At 52.7% G+C, this 17,072-nt stretch overlaps 1 protein-coding gene across 1 annotated transcript; it reads left to right on the top strand.

Moving 5' to 3' along the window:
• The first annotated feature begins 181 nt into the window (after nucleotides 1-181).
• Nucleotides 182-15,932, top strand: DCST1 (DC-STAMP domain containing 1). Its single transcript, XM_065545120.2, has 16 exons — nucleotides 182-366; nucleotides 701-826; nucleotides 919-993; nucleotides 5,989-6,117; nucleotides 7,068-7,207; nucleotides 7,984-8,200; nucleotides 8,301-8,444; nucleotides 9,339-9,460; nucleotides 9,955-10,112; nucleotides 12,489-12,588; nucleotides 12,719-12,814; nucleotides 12,954-13,080; nucleotides 13,816-13,932; nucleotides 14,412-14,554; nucleotides 14,734-14,847; nucleotides 15,670-15,932. Exons 1-16 carry the CDS (start codon nucleotides 306-308, stop codon nucleotides 15,793-15,795), a joined length of 1,995 nt encoding a protein of 664 aa, XP_065401192.1. The 5' UTR covers nucleotides 182-305; the 3' UTR covers nucleotides 15,796-15,932.
• The last annotated feature ends 1,140 nt before the right edge of the window (nucleotides 15,933-17,072 follow it).

The following is a 17,072-nucleotide window of genomic DNA, read 5'->3' as shown; positions in this document are numbered from 1 at the left end:
CCAGGAGATGCCCGCTGACTTCCGTGCTCCTGGAATTTCTCACCGTGTTCTAAGGTTCCAAGGGCTTTCACTGCATGTGTCTTGGAATCCCTGACCCAGTTCCAAGGACTGGAGAGGGGATAGGTAGGTCTCTAATCTCCTTCCTCACTTTTTGAAGCAGAAGGATGAAAAGGCCTAGAGATCAGGTCTAGGCTTCCGGTAAGGCAGAAGAGACAGGCAGTGCCTCTCTTCTCTCACCAGAACCTTGTGTCCAAGGAGGTCTTTCAGGAGACTTGGGATGAGTGGTGCTTCCCCAAAACAGACTCATGGACATTAAACATCATCAGAGTGGGGCAAGAAGGCAAAGAAGAAAACAGCCTCATACCAGTGAGTCACTCAGCAGAGACCCAGCATCCCTTGATCTCCATTCTCATCCCATCTCTCCTCCTGGAACTCCCGCACACTATCTCCCAACTTGGTGTCCCAGCCTCCACCTCTCTGGTCTAGTGCCCCCTGCCCCCCAGCCCAGCCCTTGCCTTTTCTATCCCTTACACCCATACCACTTCCTCAGGCTCCCTCATCCTCCTCCAGGGTCCCCCAAGTTCCTACTGTTCCACATCCCAGGTTCCCCCAGCCTCTAACCACCTGCAAGCCCTGAATCCTAATGAACCCCATCCCGGGCAGAAGAGTGGGCTGTTGAGCTACCCTGTCCCCCTCTTAGTGGTGCAGAGGCTCCTGAGCTGGGGGCTGCCAGTCTCCTGTAGCCGGTTCCTATGGCGCCAGCCGGGCGAGTTTCCCGTCACTGCTTTCCTGCTGGCGGCAGGCGCTGGGGGGCTCCTGGCCATAGGTGAGTGTGGAAGCAGAAAGTCCGGGGTGGGCAGAGGCTGCACCAGGGTTAGGACCCATCTTTTGGCCCTTGGCTTGACCCTGTGCCCTTAGGTCTCTTTCAGCTCCTGGTGAACCCCATGAACATCTATGAAGAACAGAAGATGATGTTTTTGTACAGCTTGGTGGGTTAGTGCTGGGCAAAGACCAGGAACACTCAAGCGGCCTGTGGAACACAGGACCCTCCTGCATGCCCAGGAAGGAGTCGGGGCTTGTTTCTTCTGTACCCAAGCATCCCCTGTGGCTTCAGCCTCCTCCTGGGCTTTAGGGGGAGGTCCAGAGGGAAGAGGCCGCCAATTTAAGAAGGAAGACACCATCCTTGCCCTGAGGGAGTCTCTCCATTCTGAGGGACTCCCCATCACCCACATGATATAGTCCTACCCCATAACCCTTCAAAACTCATCTCTCCTGACCTGTCTGACCTCGTTTTCTGATCCTCCTAAGAAATTCAGTTCATTCATTCATTCATTCATTCAGCACTTACTGAGAATCTGCTGAGGATTTAGCAGTGAACAAGGATGACAAGCATTGAGCCATTTTGCTTTGGTTTTGTTTGTTTATTTTTGCTTTTGCTTTTGTTTTGAGATGGAGTCTTGCTCTGTCGCCCAGGCTGGAGTGCAGTGGCTCAATCTTAGCTCACTGCAACCTCCACCTCCCAGGTTCAAGCCATTCTCCTGCTCAGCCTCCCAAGTAGCTGGGATTACAGGCACCCGCCACCATACCCAGCTAATTTTTGTATTTTTAGTAGAGACAGGGTTTCAGTATGTTGGTCAGGCAGGTCTCAAACTCCTGACCTCAAAAGATCTACCTGCCTTGGCCTCCCAAAGTGCTGGGATTACAGGTGTGAGCCACCGTGCCGAGCCCAGTCTGGATAATTTAACAGCTCAGTAGCTTCAAGAAGGACTCAGGTTCCTTCTGTCTTTTCTCTGCCATCTTCAGCCTATTGACCACTTCTCTTCAGGTCACAAGATAGCTGCAGCAACTCTGGCATCACATCTTTATACAACAATGTCAAAGATCAGGAAAAAAAAAAAAAAAAAAAAGAGGAAGAAACAGGTCAGGCACAATGACTCATGCCTGTAATCCCAGAACTTTGGGAGGCTGAGGTGGGTGGATCACTTGAGGTCAGGAGTTTGAGACCAGCCTGGCCAACACGATGAAACCTTGTCTCCACTAAAAATACAAAAATTAGCCAGATGTGGTGGTGCACACCTGTAGTTCCAGCTTCTTGGGAGGCTGAGGCAGGAGGATCGCTTGAACCCAGGAGGCAGAGATTGCAGTGAGTGGAGATCATCATGCCACCACACTCCAGCCTGGGTGACAAGAGCGAAAGGCCATCTCAAAAAAAAAAAAAAAAAAAAAAAAGGAATATAAGTTCAATCCCAGGCCCAACTTCACTGTCTTGGGCTGTGTGATTTGAGGCCAGGGAAAAAGGAAAATGACCTAGGTGACAAAGACTCTGTCTCAAAAAAAAAAAAAAAAAAAAAAGAGGAAGAAACATCCTTTCCTCATGTCCCTTTTTAGGAACAAGAGAAACTTGCCTATAATCCCCGCAGTAGACTTCCTCACATCTCTTTGGTCAGAACTGCGTGCAACACATGCCCTTTCCTGAACCTGTCCCAGGCAAGGGAAATGGAATTAGCATTTCATCACCTGTTTATTGAATTAATCCTGCTGGATACCAACAGGAGACTACTTTTTCTCTGACCCACTATATTCGAACATGTTTTTTTCCATTGATAACCTTTCACACAGCCCCTTAGATTTCTAGTTATATTTCTTTAGAAGACCTGGTCCTACTTCAACAATTAAGACTTATTTTTAGGGATTAAAGAGGTCCAGTCCATTCTACATCAAACTTTTTTTTTTTTTTTTTTTTTGAGACAGAGTCTCGCTCTCTCACCCCGGCTGGAGTGCAGTGGCCGGATCTCAGCTCACTGCAAGCTCCGCCTCCCCGGTTTACGCCATTCTCCTGCCTCAGCCTCCCGAGTAGCTGGGACTATAGGCGCCCACCACCTCGCCTGGCTAGTTTTTTGTATTTTTTAGTAGAGACGGGGTTTCACCTTGTTAGCCAGGATGGTCTCGATCTCCTGACCTTGTGATCCGCCCGTCTCGGCCTCCCAAAGTGCTGGGATTACAGGCTTGAGCCACCGCGCTCGGCTACATCAAACTTTTAACCTCATCCATTCTCAAGCATCTTCCCTCCTTATCTTGCCCTCCCCATCCCTTAGGCCCCCAGCTCAGGCCTGCTCCCTGGCATGAGGTCCTGCAGTGGAGAAGGGGTGTGGCCTGCTCTTTCCTTTTTTTCCTCTACTTCCTTCCCTTTCTGGTTCTTCTGATGTCAGAAGGGAGATTAGAAGAATTAGAGGAAAAGGGACAAAAGTCGTTAAGTCACCAATGCTGTTATAATTCCACTTGGATGCCTGTGTGTAGCAGGCACTCACACCCTGGCTGTCCCAGTGGGCCTGATTATCATCTCCTTGGAGGCTGTGTGTGGACCTCAGCAGTGCCCAGTTTCCTGCAGAGGGCAGTTCTTTTGGCTGACCTCGAGTGAAGCCCCCCTTCAGGGGCCACCCACAGCCTCTTGCTTTTTGGATCCCTCCCTCCAGCAGACTGGAAGTGCACATGTCCGTGCCCCGCCAGGCAAAGAAAGCAGGGCACCTTCCTTTTTGTGGAGAATGGGGTCTCGCTATATTGCCCAGGCAGGTCTCAAACCCCTGGGCTCAAGCTATCCTCCCGCCTCTGCCTCCCTAAGAGCTGGGATTACAGGCATGAGCCACCACACCCCGTCAAAAGCAGGGCACCTTATGGCTGCCTCTCTCCTGCCCTGATGAGAAGCAGATACCAGTCTCCATGCTTGTATGCCCCCATCGTCCAGGGGAGGTCTACAGAGGCATTGCAGAGGCTGAGCTCTCCCAGGAGCTCTCCCTCCACTCTGTGTTCTGGTGGCAGCCCTGGAGTGGTCTCATGAGGCTCTGCACTCAGCAGGAGTCCAGTCTACAGAGACCAGGCAGGTTCCCCTTCCTGCATCACCAGTCCCTGAAGCCTGTTGGACTCCTGGAGTCTCTCACTTGACATGTGACACCCATCCTCTCCACAGACTCTCCCTCTCTGCCCGCCCATTCCAGCCACTCTTCTCCCCTTCCAGGAAATCCACATTGCCAGTCATTTTTTTTTTTTTTCCCAAGACAGAGTCTTGCTCTATCTCCCAGGCTAGAGTGCAGTGGCATGATCTCGGCTCACTGCAACCTCTGCCTCCCAGGTTCAAGCAATTCTCCTGCCTCAACTTCCTGAGTAGCTCGGACTACAGGCGCCTGCCACCATGCATGGCTAAATTTTGTATTTTTAGTTGAGAGAGCCATGTTGGCCAGGCTGGTCTCGAACTCCTGACCTCAAGTGATCCACCTGCCTTGGCCTCCCAAAGTGCTGGGATTATAGGTGTGAGCCAACCATGCCTGGTCCATATTGCTGGTCTTTTTATATAGACAGGGTGGGATACAGGAGTAAACATCAAATTTTGCTCTTTTGGTGAGCTCAAATAAGACACCCATAGCTCCACGGGGCTCTCATTAGAACGTAAGGCAACTATTTGTCAACTATTGGCCTCAGCTCAAGTCTTTGGCCAGAAGGCCAAGACCACAGAACTAGTCCCTTTCAATGTCCTGTTCTACCATGATTGGTTTAGACAGATCCAGATTTATCCCTCAGGGGCTGGGGCAGGGCCAGGCTATTGCCCTTGCAAAAAACCCAAGTTGTGTTAGCAAGGAAGAAGGCAGAAAAAAACTGTGGGGTGGCACCCGACAGGGTTTGCCACAAACCTGTATGACTAGGTGGAGCCAGCCATGTGAAGAACAGGGAGAAGAGTGCTTCTGGCAGGGGGAACAGCTAGGGCAAAGATCAGAGAGGAGGAATGAGCTTGGCTTGTCCAAGGAGCAGCAACAAGGTCTGTGTGGGTAGACATGGTGGGAGAAGGGCTGCACAGCATGAGATCAGGAAGCAGGCAGGAGCCACATCACAAGCTGGGTAGACCATGTTAGGGAGTTTAGATTTTATACCAAATGTGGTAGAAAGCCACCAAATGGTTTGAAGCAGGGAGGGGACATGATCTGATTTATGCTTTTGCAAGATCACTCTGGCTGCCTTGTAAAAACTGAAGTGTAAGGTAGCAAGAGAGGACATAGGGAGATTCATTAGGTTATAGTCCCAGTAAGAGATGATGGGGACTCTACCAGGACAGTGGAGATGGAGGAAGTGTAAGGATTTGGGATTTGCTTTGGCGATCATTGGGTGAACACTCCATCAACACAGGAATCTTCTAGCTCCCCTGACCAGCTTATAATGCTCCTTTGGCCTGGAATGCCATCTGCACCTCCTAACAACACTTACTCACCTTCCAGGCCCAGCTGACACATCCCCTCTTTGTCCAGCCTTCTCAGCCCCACCCCTCCCTGCAGAAATACCTACTCCCTCCTTGGCTCCCACAGCGCTCTATAAGCACCTCCCTTGTGCACTTAGCACATCGTGTTGCAGTCATTTGTTTACTCATCTGTCTCTTTCTCTGGATTATGAGCTTCCAGAAGTTCACTGTCTCCTTGCAGAGACCACAGGGAGACACATGTGAAACTGCTAAAACATACCAGGCAGTACATGACTAAGGGCTAAAATTAGAGGCAGGGACTGCGAGGGCTGTAGGTCTCTGAGCACTGGGAGTACTGAGGTGGGCTCTGATCTCTCTTCTGACCACTCTGAGCATGAGCGCGTTTCCAGAGTTTTTCTCTTGCTCTCTCTGCTCCCTCAACACCTAGGGTCAGTGTGACTGTAGCCCAGAAAACCTTGACTCCTTTCCCTAACACAAACACACACAAGTCAATCATTTGTGGCTTTTTAAGTTCTAGCCATCCCTCTATGCCCTTCCAGAGACTGGCACATAGCTGAACTCTGTGAGTGGCTGCTGAATGAATGAATGAGTGGCCTAGCAGGTCTATCAGAGTCAGTGTAAATGGGGATAAGGGCAGGATGGTGGTGGTTCCAGAATGGGGTGTTGCAGGTGGGTATTCTGGTAAACATGAGGAAGGGAGGCAGCTTCCTCACTTTGCCTTACCACCTCCTGGGCTCTCCTGACAGGCTTGGGAGCCATGGGCTGGGGGACCTCCCCTCACATCCGCTGTGCTAGCCTCCTGATAGTACCCAAGATGCTGGGCAAGGAAGGCAGGCTCTTTGTCCTGGGATACGCCTTGGCTGCCATCTATGTGGGTGAGTATGTGGGGGCCAGTGAGTTACACTGAAGCAGTGACCCTGGGTGGGCCATCCAATGGGAGCCAGGCTGGGTGAAGGAGAAAAGGCAAGGGTGTCATCCCAGCTGCTCTAATTTGCTGTGTCCCTGAGGGAGCTCCTTCCCATATCTGGGCCTCCTAAGTTTATAAGAGTGAAAAAATTGGCCAGGCATAGTGGTTCATGCCCGTAATCCCAGCACTTTGGGGGGCTGAGGTGGGTGGATCACCTGAGGTCAGGAGTTCAAGACCAGCCATGGTGAAACCCCATATCTACTAAAAATGCAAAAATTCACCAGGTGTGTGGTACACAACTATAGTCCCAGCTATTCAGGAGGCTGAGACAGGAGAATCGCTTGAACCTGGGAGGCGGAGCCTGCAGTGAGCTGAGATCACACCATTGCACTCCAGCCTGGGTGACAGAGCAAGACTCCATCTCAAAAAAAAAAAAAAAAAAAAAAAAAAGGCCAGGCACGGCGGCTCACACCTGTAATCCCAGCACTGTGGGAGGCCAAGGTAGGCAGATCATGAGGTCAGCAGTTTGAGACCAGCCTGACCAACATGGTTAAACCCCGTCTCTACTAAAAATACCCCCAAAATTAGCCAGGCGCGGTGGCACATGCCTGTAATCCCAGCTGCTCAGGAGGCTGAGGCAGGAGAATCACTTGAGCCCAGGAGGCGGAGGTTGCAATGAGCAGAGATCGAGTCACTGCACTCCAGCCTGGGTGACAGAGGGAGACTCCGTCTCAAAAAAAAAAAAAAGAAAAAAAGGTGAAAAAAATCAAGGGTTGAACTAGATGACCTTCCATAGGCTTCTCGGCCCCACCACTGTATAGTTCTAGGAGATGGGCACCATGTGCAGAGGGGAGCTGAGCGGGTTTGAGAAAGTGCTGGTTATACAGGGAGGTGACCCACCAGGGCCTCTTTCTCCAGGGCCAGTGGCCAATCTGCGGCACAATCTCAACGACGTGATCGCATCGCTGGGCTGCACCGTGGAGCTGCAGATCAACAACACCCGTGCGGCTTGGCGCGTCTCCACAGCCCCCTTACGGGCCGTGTTCAAGGACCTGCTGGTCAGGAATCTGCACAGGCAGGGCCTGGGGGGTCCCTCTCCCTGGAGCCAAGTTTACTTGAGCTGGGAGTTGTCACCTGGATTTACAGTTCTCCAATGGGGATACTACTGGCATTTTTTGCAGAACTATTCCCAAACATTGCAGAATATGCCCTGGTCCTGGGACATTAAATGCCAGGAGAGCCCCTGAGCCATTGGGACATGTTCTATACACATTTCCCAATACTTGAGTGGTCAGTACTCTGGACAGCTGAACTAGAATATCTAGGAAATTTGAGGGCCTTGGCCTTAAGTAGCTGAGAAGTTTTGAAGACAAGAGGATTCAAGAGTTGGGTATTGGAGTGCTGGACACTGGGGTTTAAGAGAATTGGAGAGCTGGAGAGTTGGGGAGATGGGGGCTGAGGGGTTTGGAAGTTGGGGCATTCAGATGGCATAATGATCTCAGAGATTAGTGGTGAAGGGTAAGGTCTAAGGACCTGGGGAACCACTGACCAGGAAGGGTCTGGGATGGGAGGACCGAGGAAGAGCTGAGAGTCCCGGAAGTACGCAGAGCCAGGACATGTGGGATCAGACAAGACAGCTGCAGAGAGGAGGGGGCTCCCAAGGGCAATGGACAGCTGGGAATTTGAGGTGAGAGGCTGTGTCTCAGGGCCTAGGTTCCCTGCCAGCCTGAGGTGAGAACCCAAAGCTCGGCTACTGGGGGAGGACAGGCCCTCAGGCAGCAGAAGCTCTAAAGCCTCAGCCCTCGCCCTTTCCTCCCTCCACCTCCAATCCCAGAGCAGCAAAGAATTGCTGAGAGCAGAGACTCGGAACATCTCCACCACCTTTGAGGACCTGGATGCCCAGGTGAAGAGCGAGACAGGCTACACACCTGAGGATGCTGTGGACTCAGGGGAGACAGCCCAGGGCAGGGAGGCCCACCAAGCCCCAGCCTCCAGCCTCCACCTGTCGACACAGAAGATGTATGAGCTGAAGACCAAGCTGCGTTGCTCCTGTGAGGGGTATCCCTGGGGAGTGGAGGGTGGGGTGGGATGCAGGGCCAGCGTTGTGGATCAAGATATGGGGACCTCAGACACCCTTGCTCCTTCCTACAGATGTGGTGAACCAGGCCATACTCAGCTGCCGTCGTTGGTTTGACCACAAGCATGAACAGTGCATGAAGCACATCTGGGTCCCACTCCTCACCCACCTGCTCTGCCTGCCTATGAAGTTCAAGTTCTTCTGCGGCATTGCCAAGGGTCTGCACAGTTGCAAAGGGGTGGGGAGCATCAGGGGTAGGGAGCTGAGTCCTTGGGACCCATGGTAGGTGACAGGCAGGAAAGCAACAGATGAGGAGGGTTTTGGCCCTGAGGCCACAGCATCCTTAGAGCCCAGTCCATCTGCTGAATAGCTCTGTGACCCAGGGTGAGTTACAGCAAAGCTGTGAGCTGTGGCTCTTCATCTGAAAGATGGGCATGGGCAGAATAACAGTAGTTCTTGCATTAAGGGCTTTTTTTGTTTTTTCTTTTGTGAGACGGGATGTTTCACTCTTGTCACCCAGACTGGAGTGCAGTGGCACGATCTCGGCTCACTGCAACCTCTGCCTCCCGGATTCAAGAGATTCTCCTGCCTCAGCCTCCCAAGTAGCTGGGATTACAGGTGGCCGCAACCACGCCCAGCTAATTTTTGTATGTTTAGTAGAGACGGGGTTTCACCATGTTGACCAAGCTGGTCTTGAACTGCTAACCTCAGGTGATCCACCCACCTCAGCCTCCCAAAGTGCTGGGATTACAGGTGTGAGCTATCGCACCCAGCCACATTAAGGGCTTTTGAGGATTTACGGGGCTAACATATGTGAAGGCAGTGGCAGAGCTGGCACACAGAGGAGCTGCTCTGTAAATGCTGGCTCTCCTTACTGATGTTTGTTATGGTTGAGGATAGGTTGACAAAAATGGGGGAACTCAGGCCTGGTTCCTGGAAGGCAGAATCCAAAGAGAGCAGAGAGGGGAAGACTCGGTGTTGGTATGGTAGCAAGCCATGGGCACAGAGACAAAAAAGTAGGATGAGGAAGACCACAGAAGGACAGGCAGGCCAGGCCTGCACCTGGAGGACAGGCCCAGGGAGGCCCCCTGACCCCGCCCACTGTCCACCAGTGATGGAGGTTTGGTGCCGCAAGCGCATCCCAGTGGAAGGCAACTTTGGGCAGACCTACGACACCCTCAACCAGTCTATTCGTGACCTGGATGGGGAATTTTCAGCCAATATTGACTTCAAGGTAGAAGGCAAGGGCGAGGGTTGGTGGGGGGTAGATAGGGAGTGGGAAGAGGGCATTAGGGAATAGAGCTAGAGAAAGGACAAGTGAGAGAGCACAGGAAAGAGGTGACCAGGGGTGAGGAAGGAGGACAAGGAGGGGAATGTCGCTGGTGTTGAGGAGGCCCTCTGTTTCTCATCTCCACCCCCGAACACCTAAGATGGGCAGGGGAGGGGAAAGGTGGTGAGGAAGGGACAGTGCCAAGCCTGTGGTTTGTGCAGACTTGGCCTGGGGCGGGAGCTATCAGCCAGATATGAGATGATGTCAGCTGATGTAGGTGCAGGGGAGCAAGACTGTGTCCAGGAGGGTAGTGAGCAGAAGGAAGTGACAACTCCTGGAGGTCCTGGAAGGGTCCCGGAGACACAAGTGGGGTGCTGGGGGACAGAGGGCATGAAGAGGTGGGACCTGGGTCTGGCGAGGCAGCTGCAGGCTGAGTTTGCTCATGTGCCCTCCACCAGGAAGAGAAGCAGGCTGGGGTGCTGGGGCTCAACGCGAGCTGGGAGCAAGTGAGCACTGAGGTGCGGGACTACGTGCACCACCAAGAGGCCCGGCTGGAGTGGGCCCTGGGGCTGCTGCACGTGCTGCTCTCCTGCACTTTCCTGCTGGTCCTGTACACGTGAGCCATTGTCCCCACCACAGCAGCCCTCCTCTGCCCAGAACTAGAGCCCTGCCCTGAGGCAGGCTGTAAGGATGGAACCCTAGTGCCTATTCCCACCTCTGAATCTGAGTATTATTTACCTTTGTCTTCATTAAGTTTGTTTACACAAAGTTAAAGGAAATGTGGACATTTTGTCAGAAGAACATTACCCATGTTCCCACTGCCTTAAAAGGCCAACCATCTTCATTCATCCACCTCCTTCCAGCCTTTATCCCAATACTGATTTTTTTTTTTTACATTTAGCTTCGACTTTTGATTTTTTCTTGCCCTTCATATTCCCCTTGGCTCTGACTTTGTGCCATTTTTATCTTTCCATTTTGCTTTCATTTTCTCCTGCCTGCTGCGTTGGCAGCGACTTTCCCTCCATTTAGAAGAAAGTCCTCAACCCCACCCAGCCCAGTGACCAGCTGGACTGCCCCGGGCCTTGCTCTGCTCTAGCTCCCCTGCTGGTCTCTGGACCTTCTATTTCCCATCTCTATCCTAAACACCTGAGATGGGCAGGGCTTAGGTGAGGGCCGCCACAGGACTGTTGCTCTGTCTGCCCCTGTGTGGGGGGCCTAGAGTGACTGCAAGTGAGTGGCTATGTGTGTATCTAGGGCCCTGTGGGAAGACAAAGATGAAGGAGCTCTACTCCTGCCCTCAATAAGCTCATGGTCACCGGACATGGTGGCTCACTCCTGTAATCCCAACATTTAGGGAGGCCGAGGTGGGAGGATGGCTTGAGTTGAGGTGTTTGAGACCAGCCTGAGTAACACAGTGAGACCTCATCTCTACAAAAAATGAACAAAATTAGCTGGGTATGGGGCACATGCCTGTAGTCCCAGCTACTTGGGAGGCTGAGGCAGGAGAATCACTGGGAGGTTGAGGCCGCAGTGAGCTGTGACTGTGCCACTCCATTCTGCATTCCAGCCTGGTGTCAGAGTGAGAGCTTGTATCAAAAAAAAAAAAAAAAGCTAATGGTCTAGTTGGGATGATGAGATACCCACAAGACAGAGATGGTTCAAGGGCCATTCTATGGATTGGCTTTTGGGATGTGTGTGGGAGCTGAGAAGGTGCCCCTAGAAGGGCCATAACTGGGCTCCAAATGGCTGCAGATGGGGAGCGATGGTCAAGGAAAGAAGGGTGTCCCTTGGGTAAGGCTCCTGGTATCCGTGGGGTACAGAGGGCAGAGGCTGGCCTGGAGGACTGAAGTGGGCATGACCAGAACAGTCTAGAAAGCCCTGCAGGAAGACCTGGAACTGGCAGTGATGGCAAGATGGCCTCAGGAAGTCTGGAGGCAGGGAGGCCAGGCTGGGTCAGAGGTTAGGGAGCCTGGCCCGGGTAAAGCATGGCAGGAAGATGGCTTGAGGTGGAGGGGGAAAGGGAAAGGTGCAGCGAGGATCAGAGCTAGCTTGTGGAGGGAAGGAAGGAGGCACAGAGTCAAAAGGTACTTCCAGGCTTTCAAGCTGGGTGAGGTCATGCACTGAAAGGACAGCTGGCGGGAGGGCAAGCCCTGGCTCAGGAAGCCCAGGCACCGCCTCTGTGAGCCTCTCCACAAGAGGGCGCTCACAGTATGTCTTTGCACTTACAGTAGTTTTAAAGGCAAAGATGTGGATTTTTACAGGGCCCCAGAAGCAATAGCATTGAAACTAATGTTGCACGCTTTACAGAGTTTATTTAATGTACTTTTACAGTTTTAAACACATTTGCAATAATTAACATTTTTTCCTTAGCAAACTGAAGCATTATGTGGGGCTTTGGGAAATACGTGGGAGATAGCTATATATGCAGGCATGCACCCATGCACACATGCACCATGCTCAAGGGTAGGCAGGCAGGGCCAGGGTGTATTGGGGAGGATAGAGATGGTGGTTTGGGATGAGTTTTGCCCCAGCACACCTCCAGGAGATATGCTGCAGGCAAAGCCAAGAGGCAAGAACTTGTGAGTCACAGTGGATTAGGTGATTCCTGAAACCTCCAGGAGTTTCCTGTCTCTGTGACTCTGCTCGATATTCATCCTGCAAGATGCATGCCTGTCCCTATCTCAGACGCACGCATGCAGCTCCCTCCCAGACAGGCTGGCCATGCCCTCCTCTAAGCCCCCACCTCATCCCCTACTCACTTCTGCTATGTCTCACCCATCGTGTAGGGGGATATCTTCCTCTACACAACTGGAAGGCAGGGACAGAGTCTTCTCCTTATTATCACCATCGCCTAGCAGTGCCTAGGACATAGATGGTGCTCAATGAATGCTGGCTGGTTGGCTGAAAGACTGTGCCTCAAGGAAGCCCACGCTTGGGGATGGATGAGGAGAACCTGGAGGAGATAGAGACATCCCCGCCCATCCACCCACAGGTCTTTCTCCTACATGGACAGCTATAACCATGACATTCGTTTTGACAACATCTACATCAGCACCTACTTCTGCCAGATCGATGACCGCAGGAAGAAGCTGGTGAGTGGGTGTGGCACTGCCCAGGGATGCCTTGCTATGTGCCCTGTGTGGGTTCATGTTCCAGGCAGGCAGAGGGGGAAAGGGCAGAGGGCCCTTGGGCTTCCTAACTGTGTGGACATTTGTTTTCCAGGGCAAACGGACTCTGCTGCCACTCCGCAAAGCTGAGGAGAAAACCGTCATCTTCCCCTGCAAGCCCACCATCCAGGCCTCAGAAATGAGCAACATGGTGAGGACAGCATGGGGTGCGGGCTCCTGGGTGCAAAGACAGGCCTGAAGGTGAGGGTGGAGGGTAAAAGGCACCAGAGAGTGCTCCGTGCCCAGACAGGTGGCGCTGCCCAGCTCTGCCCCTCCTGCTCCTTGGCCAGGTGAGGGAGCTCCTGGAGACACTGCCCATTCTGCTGCTGCTGGCGGTGCTATGCGGCTTGGACTGGGCTCTCTACTCCATCTTCGACACCATCCGCCACCACTCCTTCCTGCAGTACTCCTTCCGCAGTGAGCCCATCCCCCAGACACATTCCAGGCCCAAGAGACACCCTCTGGAGAACTCCAATGCCTGCACAGGCACTCCACCCTCGTTCTTCCAACTGTGCCTCCTCCTTCTGCCTTTTTTTTTTTTTTTTTTTTTCTGAGACAAAGAGTCTCGCTCTGTCACCCAGGCTGGAGGAGTGCAATGGCACGATCTCAGCTCACTGCAATCTCCACCTCCCAGATTCAAGCAATTCTCCTGCCTCAGCCTCTTAAGTAGCTGAGATCACAGGTATGAGCCACCATGGCTGGCTAATTTTTCTATTTTTAGTAGAGATGGAGTTTCACCATGTTGGCCAGGCTAGTCTTGAACTCCTGACCTGACCTCAAGTGATCCACCTGCCTTGGCCGCCCAAAGTGCTGGGATTACAGGCGTGCACCACCGTGCCGGCCATCCTTCTGCCTCTTCTTTTCCCCTTTCTATGATTCAGCCCCTCCCTGTCCTCCTCAAGGTCAAATGTCAGCCCTGCAACCTGACAGCTCTCACAGCAGAGGAGGGGGGCTCTTTACCCCTTTATACTTACAACAGGGAGCAGGGAGGGGTTAGGATTCATCGAAGTGACAGAAAGACCCAGGCAGCTGAGAAGCATTTCTGTGTCTTGACCCCTCCTTGACATCCACCCCACATCCTGTCCCACCTCCTTAACACATTCCTGATTTCCCCACCTGCCCTGACTTCCCTACCCACCCTCCTGGCTGCAGGCAGTCATAAACTGGAGGTGAAGGTCGGGGGAGACTCCATGCTAGCCCGGCTTCTTCGAAGAACCATTGGGGCCCTAAACACCTCCTCAGAGACAGTGATGGAATCAAACAACATGCGTGAGTGATGCTGAAAGTTTGGATCAGAGGAATTGAGGGTGGTGGGGCAAGGGTCAAAAGACACCAAGGTAAAGAGTTGGGGGCCTGGGCCTCGGGTGTGGAGAGAGGGGCGCTGGAGCATTTGAGCTGGGGAAATCGGAGCAGGGAACACATCTGGGCAGGCTTGAATAAAGGGAGCATGACAAGCTTGGGTCAGAGGAGTCTGGAGGCCAGGGTCTTGGGGCTAGAGGGCCCCAGCCCTCCAGAGCAGCACTCTCCAACAGGACGTTCAGCCAAGATGGAGATTTGCAAGATCTGTGCCACATTTTGCCCAGTGGCTACAGTACTGACAGGGCAGTTCTGCAGTGAGGGGCAGGCCGGAAGAGACCAGGGGAATCAGAGGCGCCGCCCGCACCTCCCACTGGGATGGGAAGTCCAACCCAGGGCTGCCCTGCTCCTTGGCTGGTCCTGACCAGACCCCTGGTCTGCCCCTCCCCTAGCCTGCCTGCCCCAGCCTGTGGGCCTGGATGCCAGGGCCTACTGGAGAGCTGCACTACCAATTGGCCTGTTAGTGTGTCTCTGCCTGTTACAGGCTTTTGGCTACCGACTCCGGAGGGTCATCGCAGCCTTCTACTTCCCCAAGGTTTGCCCCTCCCCAGACCTCTCCACCCCTACACACCTGCATGCGCGCGCACGCGCACACACACACACACACACACACACACACCCCTCCCCAGCCGCACCCAGCTCCCTACCAACTCCATCTTTGGGGGATGCCTTCCTCCTCACTGTCAATATCATTGACCCCCTCCCTGCCCCCAGCGAGAGAAGAAGCGGATCCTGTTCCTCTACAATGACCTACTGAGGAAGAGAGCAGCCTTCACCAAACTCAGGAGGGCCGCTATCCTGAGACGGGCGCGACAGCAGAAGGCTCCAGTAAGTCCAGGCGTGAGTGCTGCTGCCCGCTCCTGGCTGGGTTTAAGTACAGTGGGGCAAGAGGCAGCTCCCTTCAGTCCACCTAGCACCCACCAATGGTCGCAGGCCTACTCCAGCCTGGTGAGTTCTTTTTGTTTTTTGAGATGGAATCTCACTGTGTCACCCAGGCTGGAGTGCAGTGGCACGATCTCAGCTCACTGCAACCTCTGCCTCCCGGGTTCAAGCGATTCTCCTGTCTCAGCCTCCCATTCCACAAGTAGCCAGGATTACAGGCGCAGGCCACCACTCCCAGCTAATTTTTTGTATTTTTAGTAGAGACAGGGTTTCACCATGTTGGCCAGGCTGGTCTCAAACTCCTGACCTCAGGTGATCTGCCCACCTCAGCCTCCCAAAGTGCTAGGATTACAGGCGTGAGCCACCACACCCGGCCAAGCCTGGTGAGATCTGATGTAACACATGCTGAGGGCCCTAGCCATCCAGCTCCTAAGGTCAGGGCTGTGCCCATTTCTCAACCCCAGGATTCAGCCCAGCCTAAGACACTCAGTGGACCATTAGGAAGCAGGGAGAAAAGGAGAATGAGATTTAATAGTCTGCTCAAAGAAAAGCAAGAAAGCCACACAGAAACAGGAGGCCCAAGGCAAAACCATAGGTTCTACCAGAGGGCTGCAGACCCGAAGCTCAGTGCAGTTCAGGGGATGGGAGGAGACAGGTGGGCTGGGAGTCAAGAAGGCCTCAGGCAGGGGCACATGGTAAGGCACATGGAATCTGAGGAAGCAGACTCCAGTCCAAACTCCCTCATTACGTTGTGTCACCTTGGCCAAGGTCTTCACTGAGCCTCAGTTTCTCCCTCTGAAGAATGGCAAGACTGGAGAGATCTGTAAGGCCTGCTCACTGGAGATCAGCCTAGAGTGGTGGTCAGGTGTGGGACTCCGGTGCCAGAGGGCCTAAGTGTGAATCCCAGCTCCTTCCCTCATTACTATGACACCGGTGTGACCTTGAGCACATGACTTAACTGCTGTGCCTGCTTTTGCCTTCCGTAAAATGGGGTTAACTACTCCATCTGATTGTTGTAAGGATTAAATGAGTTGTGCTCACATGGTGCTGGCATGCAGCAAGTTCCATATGCATGCATGTTGTCATTCTGTGACCCTGGGCAGTGATCACATCTCCAAGCATCAGTTTTCTCACCTGAAAAAGAGATGATAATAACACTATCTGCCTTATATGATAATTGAATTTTTTTTTTTTTTTTTTGAGACAGAGTCTTGCTCTGTTGCCCAGGCTGGAGTGCAGTGGTGCAATCTCGGCTCATTGCAAGCTCCACCTCCCGGGTTCACGCCATTCTCCTGCCTCAACCTCCCGAGTAGCTGGGACTACAGGCGCCCGCTGCCATGCCCGGCTAATTTTTTATATTTTTAGTAGAGACAGGGTTTCACTGCGTTAGCCAGGATGGTCTCGATCTCCTGACCTCGTGATCCGCCCGCCTCAGCCTCCCAAAGTGCTGGGATTACAGGCGTGAGCCACTGCGACCAGTTTTTTTTTTTTTTTTTTTTTTTTTTGAGACTAAGCCTCACTCTGTCGCCCAGGCTGGAGTGCAGTGGCATGATCTTGACTCACTGCAACCTCCTCCTCCCCAGTTCAAGCGATTCTTGTGCCTCAGCTTCCTGAGTAGCTGGGATTACAGGCACGCACCACCATGCCTGGCTAATTTAGAATTGAAATAATTTACGTACAGTATCTTAGTACAGGACCTGATATTATAAACAATGAGTGGCAGCCATTCTTATTTAATCAGTCCTAACAAAGTTCATAAAAGTGAGACTGTGTTTGCTTAGCTTTTTCCCTAGTACCTGGATAGCCCCAGCCCCTATGACACACAATAGGGGTCAAATGAATGTGTTATGAAAAAATGAAATCCAAAAAACAAAAAAGAACATGCTGGGATTCCTTGACAGGGTCGTGAAGCAAACTGAATGTGAATGCACAGATGGAAATGTGCGGGACAGCCATTCCAAGCAGAATGTGCAAAGACTCAGAATCCAAAGGGAATGCCAAGTGCCAGGGCTAGTCTCAGGAGAAACTGGCTCAGAAGAGACAGCTCTCAGGGAGGGCTAAAGTGGGAAAGAGGCTAGAAAGGGACCAGGTGATGGAAGGCTCTGAAGGCCAAGCCCAGGAGTTCTTCTGCCTGTCTGGCAGGCAGCAGGGCCTCTGGAGTTTCTTGGGCA

The sequence above is a fragment of the Macaca fascicularis genome, chromosome 1 (genome assembly GCF_037993035.2).
Source record: "Macaca fascicularis isolate 582-1 chromosome 1, T2T-MFA8v1.1".
Classification (NCBI taxonomy): domain Eukaryota; kingdom Metazoa; phylum Chordata; class Mammalia; order Primates; family Cercopithecidae; genus Macaca; species Macaca fascicularis.
This window is presented reverse-complemented; position numbering and strand designations above follow the sequence as displayed.

What these genes read in the sequence shown, in the direction of transcription:
- DCST1 (XM_065545120.2), top strand. Translation starts at nt 306, where the DNA reads ATGGACATTAAACATCATCAGAGTGGGGCAAGAAGGCAAAGAAGAAAA. An exon ending in TGGGGGGCTCCTGGCCATAG is followed by an intron (nt 827 to 918) that starts GTGAGTGTGGAA and finishes CTGTGCCCTTAG; the next exon opens with GTCTCTTTCAGCTCCTGGTG. An exon ending in CAGCCAATATTGACTTCAAG is followed by an intron (nt 9,461 to 9,954) that starts GTAGAAGGCAAG and finishes GCCCTCCACCAG; the next exon opens with GAAGAGAAGCAGGCTGGGGT.